We start from the raw sequence: 10,404 nt of genomic DNA, 5'->3' as shown, positions 1-10,404 counted from the left end.
CCGACCGGGATTTGTTTATTTTTCATCCTTTTGGCTGTGGGGGGGAAAATTGTTCAGCACAAGCTGTTTATTAGACCTTTGATTTGTCATGTGTCAGCGTTCACTCGCAGGGAATGTGTATACATAAGTCCGGCTTGTGTATAGTCGGGAGGCTTGGGGGAGGCTGAGAGGGTGTGGGCACATAGTGGGGAGGCTCGAGGGGGCACCGAAGAAAAGAGGGAAAATGGGAAAAGCCTCCCACACTGAAGGCAAGGCTGAACTGCATAATGGGTCATTCTCCAGCTGTCCCTGATTGTTGATGTCATGGGGGACTGAACTGTTGTGCCTGATTTGCAGCGGGTGTGGGAAAAGAGCCAGCATGTGGACAAACACAGGATTCCTCTCGCCACATGGATAACATGCAATAAGCTAAACGGGAGGGTAATAAACAGGATATGGACATGGCAGTGATAGCATCAGACAACAAGACAACCTTCAGGTTGGAGGTCTCAAGCCACACACATATCTGAATGTGAAGCTTTAGATGATGTGCACAATGTCAAAAAATCTGTCCTCATTGGAAATGTTTTCTCATATTTCATATTAAAGTCTGATCTCATCTAAATGTACTGCTAATGGATTTTATGATACATTTAATAAACAAAACAAAAAAATGCTATTGGTAAAACTGGCTTTTGTGTGTGTCTTATTTAGTACATAGAGCAGAAAAACCATATCAGGATTGTTTGAGTCATAGGTCCATAATATACAATTGTGGCTCTGGTTAACAATCATTTAAAGTGTGTGTGTATGTGCGTGTGTGTGTATTATTATATTATATTATATTATATTATATTATATTATATTATATTATATTATATTATATTATATTATATTATATTATATTATATTATTCATATAGTTTTGTGAAAGCTACAGGGAGCCTCTCAGGAGCTCCAGGACCATGGTTTGCAGACCCCTGCTCTGAATTGTTGGTGCACACCTACAGCCGAACCACAGGGAAAAGTGTTGAGGTCTTTAAAAGCAATGTATATTACGTATTTGTACGTTTGACATTCATGTTATTGTGTGTAAGCTAAAGGCATTCACACAGTCGTGTTCTGAAAGCTTTATTATTATTATTATTATTATTATTATTATTATTATTATTATTATTACTACTACGTCTTTAATCTAGTCGTTTTTAAGACAACCAGGAGGTGGCGGTGTTAAGTAAAAATTAGAGGAAGTAAAAAAACAACAACCATAGAAGAAGAAAAGCTGCCACTGGACCAATCAGATTTAAATAGTTTAACACGACGTCAGTTCAAATGTTTGGCGGAAGAGCACGAAGCTAAAGTCGATAGAAGAAGACAAAAAGTGGTTCTAAAGGCTGCGGTTGTGTGTGAACAAATATATTCTCCGGAAAAGGGCAGTCGGGGTTTTTTTTACGTGGACCACGACGGAGACGAAACAGTTGCTCGACAGCCACTTGTTGTCGCTCGTTTGTCGTATTTCCGAACTTCGAGGAAATGGAGAACGATATGTCCACACTCCTCATCGGGCTGTCGGTGCAAATCCGACGCAGCGACGGTGAGTTGACGATATATATATATAAACATATACATATATATTCCCTCCTTACGGAGCCCCGCGGTCAGTCTGGGTCGGCGTGACACTGACTTCACCGTCTGCTCGTGTTCAAACCAGGCCGAATCCACGGAGCCACCGTCAAGACTGTGGACTGCGTCAAATCCACCGCCATGGTCGAGTGGCGCGTCGGAAGCCAGACCCAGATGAAGGAGGTTTGTCAGCTCATCTATCCACCAGATAGACGGTTCATTACTCTACAAGGCTTCAATCACTCTGCCTTGCAGCGGATCCATAGAACTGGTGTCACGGTCGACACGTTGTTTGCTGTTCGACCAGATGTGCTGCAACTATCCTTGTTTTCTTTCTTTTCTCTTGCTCTGAAAACACTGAATAATCAACATGTCACCTGTTTGTTTTGGTCAGACCAGGGCTGTTAAACACATTCATGTCATTATTGTCACGAAACTAAGCAATTGCTACAATCTCAATGTTTTGCTTGGAGTTTCTACAAGCTTTGATGGTTTGGCAGGCCAGATTTGGCCCAATTCAATTAAACTTTATTTATATAGCACCAAATACAACACAGCCATTTCTCAGTGTTTTTACCAGAGAGAAACCCAACAAGCCAATGAGATGCTATATGATTTGTAAGTTACTCTCGTCTCATTTCTTCCTGTGTGTTTATGGTTGTTTTATTTTAGATTGAACTCGATGACATATATAGCCTCAATCCAAAGCTTTTGGATTCGCTTTTGGAAAATCTCAACACTGCCATTCATAAAGAACAACCTGCTCCTCCTCCAGAAAAGGTAAGGGGTCAAGAGGTGCCTTATCTTTTCAGTGAAATGTGGGCGTTGGACCACCATGTCACCACCGTACTTGAAATAACAGACGTTTCTTTCAATCTTCAATCTCAAAGATCGTCAATCTATCTAGAAATGTTTTTTTCCAATCACGTCACTCGAGTTTTAAAAGATGTATTGGTCAAAGTTCATGAACAGTGAGTTGTTCTGGCAGTATATTTGAAATGCCTTGTTCAATCATATTCTCTTTTTTTTTTTTTTTTTTAAAGGAATTACTTGATTTTTACTTTGGTCTGAACAATGTCATTCTGCTGACGAGTGTTAAAGGACACAGTAAAACAAAGTGAACCTGTGACGGTCTCTTACCTGCCTGACTTCATGAAGGATGTGAACAAGTAAAGTCACTGACAGTTTCTGCTCTCCTCCGCAGCAGTACGAGACTCGGCTGCGCTCATCTCGGATTCCTCCTCCTTCCACAGGTATGGAAATGATGCCAGCCATTCGTTTCTGATGCAGCCTTGTTCAACTCCATCACCTAATTGCTTGTTTTCTCCCAAAAGCTGTGACTCCAGGTGAAAAGTCAGGTCGGCAATTAATTCCTGTTACTACGCTTTAAGGGTTGATTCGCACTAAAGCAGGAAATCTTCCTCTTTGTTGTTTAGTGGCAGTTGGAAATGACCTTAACTCACTTCAGTTTACTATTTGAAGCAACGTTTGTGTCCGTCACCATTTTTCCACATTCCTTCACGTTCAACCACACAGCTTCATTTCCTGTGATTTCACGTTCTCACCCCCTTATTCTTTAAAACAAACAAATCAAGTGTTCAAGTCACATTTGGCTTTGAAATGATCGTTGCTTCAGATATTGATTGTCAATAGGTCACAAATATAAATCAACACATTTGGGTGTTGGGAATTTCTTGGCGTGCTGCTTCCTTAATCCTCACATTCTTAATAAAACGTGTGTACAAATTTACAGTTAACATGTGAATGCCATCACTGGTGAATCCAATTCATCATTTTAACTGGATATATCTATTTATATATACATATATATTCATTTTTCAACCAAACTGACTCAAAGTTGTGGAGTTTATCTTCGTAATGTTTAGAAGACTGTTCTGCATCTTGGGATGAAGTGTATTATCTTTAAAAAAGAGAGAGAGCGAGAGAGAGATCATTCGTATGGCCGCAGTGCGGTCGCTGACGTTGCCGTGTTTTCCTTTCAGCTGCAACTCGAGCTCAGGTGCGTCAGACCTGCTTGTTTCAGAACCTGGCCAAAGAGTCGCAACAGGAAGTGGTCAGTCCTGGTCTGCCTTCATCGTCCGTCCTCTCAAGCTCTGGTTGGTACTGATGCTTTCTAACCTGAACACGTCTTTGAATACTTCTTTTAAATTTTCTTTGCACTTTCCCCTCTTTTTCCCCAGATATTCCCAATCAGCAGTGTCGGAGGAACGATGCCAAACCCACACAGTTGCCGCCGTCGCTGCGTGAGCCTGCAAATGAAAACGAAGAGCCAGACCTGATGCCTCCTCCCTCTATGTGCAGGAGTCAGTAACTAATCCTCCATCGTTCTCAAATCGATGGTTCTTGCCATCAAACTAATCCCCGTTTCTCAGCCAGCACAGATCTATCGAAGAAAGAAATGTCAATGTGTTGCAGAGTATGCTAATGATGTGGCGTTTGTCTGAAAAAAGGTACATTTCAAAAGATGTTGGCATATTGATGGCGTTAACAGCAGTCGTTGTGAATAATGCGCAGCAGCAGGCAGGAGGAAGACCCTGGCCCAGCAGGAAGTCAAAACAGGCAAACGGCTCTCCTCGGTTATGAAGCCTCCTGAAATCCATACCAAGAGGACCAAGGTGACGCACACGGACATTTTGCCTTTTGTGTTTCTTTTTCCAACTCGTGGCCACAGTTTGTTGCTCACAGTTTATTGAAACGTGCACTGCTTGTTTTTTTTCTTTAGCACGTGGAGGTTTCTCGACCAAACTATAAGTTTTATGAGATGATTCAAGAGTTCAGGGAGACTCTGGAAATAAATCCCCCATCGGTCGCTGACGCGGTGAGCGTGATGGGTTTTTTTTTTTTTCTTCTTCTTCTTTTCAGTTGTGCCTGAAGTAATTTAGGATGTTTTGCCTAATTTTAACATCTGGAGTGTTCGCAGGTTGAGCCTCACCGGATTTGCGTGTGTGTCCGCAAGCGTCCCCTCAATAAACAAGGTACGTTTAGATTGGATGTATTCACACCTCATTTCAAAAAGGTCGGGACGGTGTGTTGAAATCCAGGTGTGTTTCATTGTAAATCTGAGCCCATTTATAAAAAATAAAAAGTTCACATCGTTTAAAGGTCGTCCAACAATTTCTCCAATGTTCATCTCGTGCATTGTCCCAATCTTTTTGGAACGGAGTTCAGTGATAAATCTGTCATGCTGAACGATATGAAAATAAAGTCTTGGACATTGTTCTCCTCCGTACGTCAGAGATCAATAAGAAGGAGATCGACGTGGTGTCTGTCACTGGAGGAGGAGAGCTGCTGGTCCACGAGCCCAAGCAGAAGGTGGACCTCACCAAATACTTGGACAACCAGGTCTTCCGCTTTGACTACGCATTTGATGAAACCTCCTCCAACGACCTTGTCTACAAGTAATTGCATCACTTACTCTTTCAGAAAGTTTGACGATTGCAGTTTTCCTTATATAGTGTGACGTCATCAAGCATCTGGTTGATTTTAACTCTGGTTCTCTTTTTGCTCACGCTCCTCCGTCTATTTTCAAATGGAATATTTTCCTCCCAAATAATGTGAAATGCTTTTCTTTCATCTTTGAAACTGTCATTGCGTCAAGTCATCACACATGAAATGTGTACGTTTCGCATGTTGATGCATTTTTGAAATGTTGCACAATCCTACTGGCAAGTTGAGATTTTGTTTGTTTGTTTGTTTTAATGCATACTTCTTTTTTTTTTGCGTTAGATTCACTGCCAAGCCCTTGGTGCAGTCCATTTTTGAAGGTGGTATGGCAACATGTTTTGCATATGGCCAGACTGGAAGTGGTAAAACTCATGTTAGTCTCTGCTCACTACCGTGGGATCAAATTGGGCTGGTGCACAATTTTCCACGTTACAAAAAAAGACGACTAATGTTTTGGGGGTTTTTTCTGCTTTTTGTTTGTGTTGTTTTTTTTGTATACATAACAAAGACAATGGGAGGTGATTTTAATGGCCGGCAGCAGAAAACCAGTTGTGGAATCTATGCTTTGGCTGGTAAGACACATTTATCCATACATGCTCTTGCTCCTCCACTTTTCTTTTAAACATGAAAATCCTTATTTCATGTGTTCAGGTCTGTGTTTTCACTTTATCAAGTGAAAAATATGATTAATAATTGTTTGAAACTCCGACTCATTGGCTTTGGCTGCTCCTCTTCCCGCACATTTTTACCCTGTGTCTCATGGGAACCCATTTTTATTTTCATCCCAGCTGCAAATTGGGAGCGGGACCCAAAAATATAGCTTTGCTAAGTGTGGTTTCTTATCAAAATGATTAAGATGCCAAAAAAAAAAAAACTGCACTTGGATGAGAGGATGTGTAGCCAGGAGCATCCTCTTCTTAAGCAATATTGATCATTTTGTCTTTTAGCAGTCGGTCGTTTATCAATGAATTCCTGCACGTTTCTGCTTCAGCCCAGGATGTTTTCACCCATCTGAGCCACCGGAAATTTGCTCATCTGGACCTCTCCGTTTACGTCAGCTTCTTTGAGATTTACAATGGCAAAGTGAGAATCCTCTCCCGCGGAAACTTTCACAAAAAACATGACATTTTTTTACGACTCGAGAATAATTTTCACTCGTGCGCTTGTTTAGGTGTTCGACCTCTTGAATAAGAAAGCCAAGCTCCGTGTTCTGGAGGACGATCGCCAGCAGGTTCAGGTGGTGGGGCTTAAGGAGATGAGCGTGTCCAGTGTGGAAGATGTGATCAAAGTGGTTCAAGCCGGCAGCGCTTGCAGGTAATTGACACATTGAACAGGTGAATATAAAAGGCATGTGGTGGGCAGTGTTAATACAAGATGTGAAAAGCTTGATTCTAAAGTATTTTACTGACGTATGTGAAGTGTAACCGGATTAAAATAACATTTTAAAAAGGCACTCCATGTAATGAAGAAACCGGGAGAAGAAAAACGCCTAAAATCGTCCACCCCTCTTCCCAGGACGTCGTGCCAAACCGCAGCCAACATGAACTCGTCCCGCTCTCACGCGATCCTCCAGATTGTGCTGCGGCGCAGCGATCGCACCAACACACTGCACGGGAAGTTCTCCCTGGTGGATCTGGCCGGCAACGAGCGCGGCACCAACGTCACCGGCAACGACCGCAACACTTTGGTGGAGACGTGTGAGATAAACCGCAGCCTCCTGGCTCTCAAGGTAGACTGTGGCTCATGTGGCCAATGTGCAGCTAAAGGAACATGGAATAAGCTGCTGAATCGTTTCACTTTACGCTCGGTCGTCAAAAAAGGTGTTGAATCTTTTTTTTTCTTGTAGGAGTGTATCCGTTCACTTGGCATGAACAGTGATCACATCCCATTCAGGATGAGCACTTTGACTAAAGTCCTGAGGGATTCCTTCATCGGGGAAAGGTCCAGGACCTGCATGGTGTGTTCACCCCCCCCCCCCTGTTCCTTTCACATCTGCATCAAACCAGAGCATACATATGCTAGAACATAAAAATGTCCCCTTCCTGTGTCACAGATCGCCATGGTGGCCCCGGGCATGGCTTCGTGTGAATACACCATGAACACGCTACGTTACGCCGACAGGTACTTCTAGATGGAAGCTTGTTTTTAAACGTCGTCTTGTGGTGAATCCAACGCCTGATTCAATTGGGAAAAAAAAAACAACTCACATTTTTTTACTTGGCAGAGTAAAGGAACTGGAATGCGGTGCCAAAGCGCGTGGAGCAGCGAAGGCTCAGGAGCCTCTTTCCAGCTCCTCAGACGAGGTAAAGTAGGCTGGTCCAAAATCACACCGTCTCATATTATTATTGCAAATAGTATTTATTCACTTTCTTTGTGTTGCAGGAATCTGTGGACGCCAGCGTTTATGACGCAGTGTCACAGGTGGCCGAGCTGGAGGAAAGCGTTTATGTCGAACTCAAGGTAGCGATCTTCAGACTTTGTTCTTTTTACAACTTATAAGCTACAATTGCTCTTAACGGTATTAATTCTTTTTTAACTTTTGGTCGTCAGAGGGCAAATGACTTTGTCAGAGCGATGGACCAGACGTCTTACAACATCGAGACGGGGCTCCCTGACCTGCTGGACTATTCTCAAAAGTTACTGGGTTTGTACAAACTGCTGGTTTATTTTCATGTTCATCGGGAAGCAATTTTATGAATTTAAAATACAGTGGGGGGGGGAAATTCCCGATCATGCTTTTACAGCCAGTCTCGTCAACCTTGGAGAATTTCAAAGCAGGATTGAATTTTGTCTTAAAATAAAAGTACGTACAAAATTCTGTGCTTTAACTTTTGTTTTTTGTCATTCAGATACCATTCAGGCTTTGCAAACTGCTGTTGACCAGGAGCGAACGGCCAGAAGGCCCCAATGAAGCGAGCCCAGAAAGCCGCTGTGTTTGGTTTTATGTTTGTTTAGTAAATAAAATGTAAGTGAACACTACCGTTTTGAAAAGTCACCAGCCTCATAAAGCAGTGGCATGGGATTGTGTGATTTTTATTTTTTTTTTATGCAGATATGAGAGTCAGGGTGTTAAACCATTCATAAACAGGAGGCTTCTGTCAATAAATCTCAATATCAAATGTTTACTTTGGAACTCAGAAGGTAAACGGACTATCCATTTAAATTTAAGAATTATTTTGTTGGACAAAAACAATGTTGTTGACACTTCTAATTTAAAAGTGGTTTGAGGTTTTATATTATTCACCACTAACTTCTTATTTGCGGTCTTTCTTTAATTTGCAGTTGTGGCCCAGATGTTTGTTGCAGGAGATGTTTGTTGATTTTTGATCAAGTTCCCGTTGATCAGTATTGTACTTTCTGCACTTCCACTGACTGACTTTTTCTTGTTCCACCTCAGTTTTGGTCTTTTACATGGTGTAATGTTGATTGTCTATAAACTATTAATAAAATGTGACCATTGTAATCTAGCATCTTCTTCATTTACATTCCACACACCACCCATGTCTTTTGAACCAAACTGGCATATGAGTTTATTTTATGATCGCTAATAAGTGTCTGTACATTGTTGGTACTCGCCTTTGGTTTTATATTACAAGAGATGAGTGTGAGAGTTAAAATCAGTGTAATAATGGTGCTTTAATTCTTGGGGAAAGTCAAAATTGTCACATTTGACTTAATTTATAGAGCAATTGCAAAGTAGTCCACTTTACGCAAATACTAACTTAAAGGATTCCAACCATTGGACGGTTACATGATGTGGCCACTCGCATTACAGACAAGGGTTAGTCTGTCCATACATCCACCAGGTGGGAAGGCACCTGAAGAGGTGGAGCTTTGTGCTGCTCAGGAGGCGAATGACGCTCAGCGGAGATGATGTGGGAGCCTGGTGGAAAGATGGCAGAGGAAAAGAGTAGCCACAGTAAGTACATCAATCACAAGACAAGCTGATATTCATAATTGAAAAATTACTGGATCAGTTAGATGGGCTTGTTTTACACAACAAACGTAATTTTGTTTTTCAGATTTGGGAGCTGGAAAAAAACAGTTGAGCAGAAGACAACAGAAAAAAGCAAAAAAAGAGAAAAGCTTCTCAATGGTGAACCTGAGATAAGACCCTCCACCCTTCCCCCACCAAAGAAAGTGCCCAAACTTTCGATACCCACTGTATAAAAAAATTAAACGTGTCTAAAACATCCAATTGCTGCTGCATGAAGGGTCTTGTTAGAGTCCAGTATGTAACGACACAAAATTATCAAATATACTGTATAAAACTGATGATTGGAGAAGTAGATTTTCGCTATGATAAAGCTGTCATCAATGGATTACAGGTGATAGAGGACAGAAGACTATTAATGACTTGGGCAACAGCAATCATACATACATGCATGTGAATGAATAATTCATTTTAATTTGTTTTAATTCTAATATAATTATGATTTATTTTTCAATTTCACTCAATTTCAAGCTCACAGTACCTATAGGTATGAAAATATCAGCATTCTGTTCTTTTCATAGCCCAAATGAATCAACACCAATATTTACTGGTATGACAGAGAGTCACTCACTCCTGCACTGTCTTACGGTGAAGGCCATACCCTCTCCCGAAGGAGGAGTGGATGTGTGAGTGAGTAAATCTAGGATACCACGGCTTAGGTGCCTGTGAGTATATTTGATTAATGTGGAACAAACTGTGTTTCCTTTATGGGTGCTGATGATTTGATATTATTCTCCTGCTTTTATTGGAGTCAACTTATTTTATCCTATTTGTTTACTTTTCTTTTTCCATATATTGGCTTTTTTTTCATTTTGGAAAAAAAAAAAATTTGGTTAAAATAAGGTGTTTACTAATTGAATCCGGGCCCCGACCCAGCATACTACTACACCCCCTCTATTTATTAGCTATTAACCTGGGGCTGGGGTTACAAACGTGAAAAGCATATAATTTCAAAACGTCCTTTATTTCGAAAACTGAGCGTTTGACCCTGCTCCTAGACTTTACTGTAAAATTCACAATACAGCAACCATAAAAATCTCGGAGCGGCACACGTCACCAAACAGAAACTAGAGGCGGCTGGCTTGACCGCAGACTGAGTTGACTGTTTTTATTAACTTCTTTGTTAGCTTTCTCTGCTTTTTTTTATTGGTGGGGATGGTTACATATAGCCTGGTTCGGTTTTTGTTCAATTCTTTATATTTATTCTTATTTTGTGCAAATGAGGGGCGATGGTAAGAGAGTAACAGTGGAGGAGGTGAAGTTGAGCCTCCCGAGCAGCAGGTGGCGCTCCAAGATGGACACCGTGGTGTATTTAGCCCCACGGGACTTCCTCCTCCTCTCCCA

At 41.4% G+C, this 10,404-nt stretch overlaps 1 protein-coding gene across 1 annotated transcript; it reads left to right on the top strand.

The window, feature by feature from the left end:
* The first annotated feature begins 1,452 nt into the window (after positions 1-1,452).
* kif2c (kinesin family member 2C) lies at positions 1,453-8,353 on the top strand. The gene is made up of 21 exons (XM_080503597.1): positions 1,453-1,572; positions 1,690-1,784; positions 2,274-2,381; positions 2,806-2,854; positions 3,605-3,718; positions 3,803-3,925; positions 4,137-4,237; positions 4,345-4,440; positions 4,543-4,597; positions 4,858-5,020; positions 5,349-5,439; positions 5,575-5,638; positions 6,058-6,149; positions 6,238-6,380; positions 6,582-6,795; positions 6,913-7,023; positions 7,120-7,187; positions 7,291-7,369; positions 7,449-7,526; positions 7,617-7,710; positions 7,916-8,353. The coding sequence occupies exons 1-21, from the start codon at positions 1,512-1,514 to the stop codon at positions 7,975-7,977; spliced, it is 2,061 nt and encodes a 686-aa protein (XP_080359723.1). The 5' UTR covers positions 1,453-1,511; the 3' UTR covers positions 7,978-8,353.
* The last annotated feature ends 2,051 nt before the right edge of the window (positions 8,354-10,404 follow it).

Source organism: Blennius ocellaris (assembly GCF_963422515.1).
Source record: "Blennius ocellaris genome assembly, chromosome: 10".
NCBI lineage: Eukaryota > Metazoa > Chordata > Actinopteri > Blenniiformes > Blenniidae > Blennius > Blennius ocellaris.
Note: the sequence above shows the minus strand (reverse complement) of the source record. Positions and strands in the feature narration are given on the sequence as shown.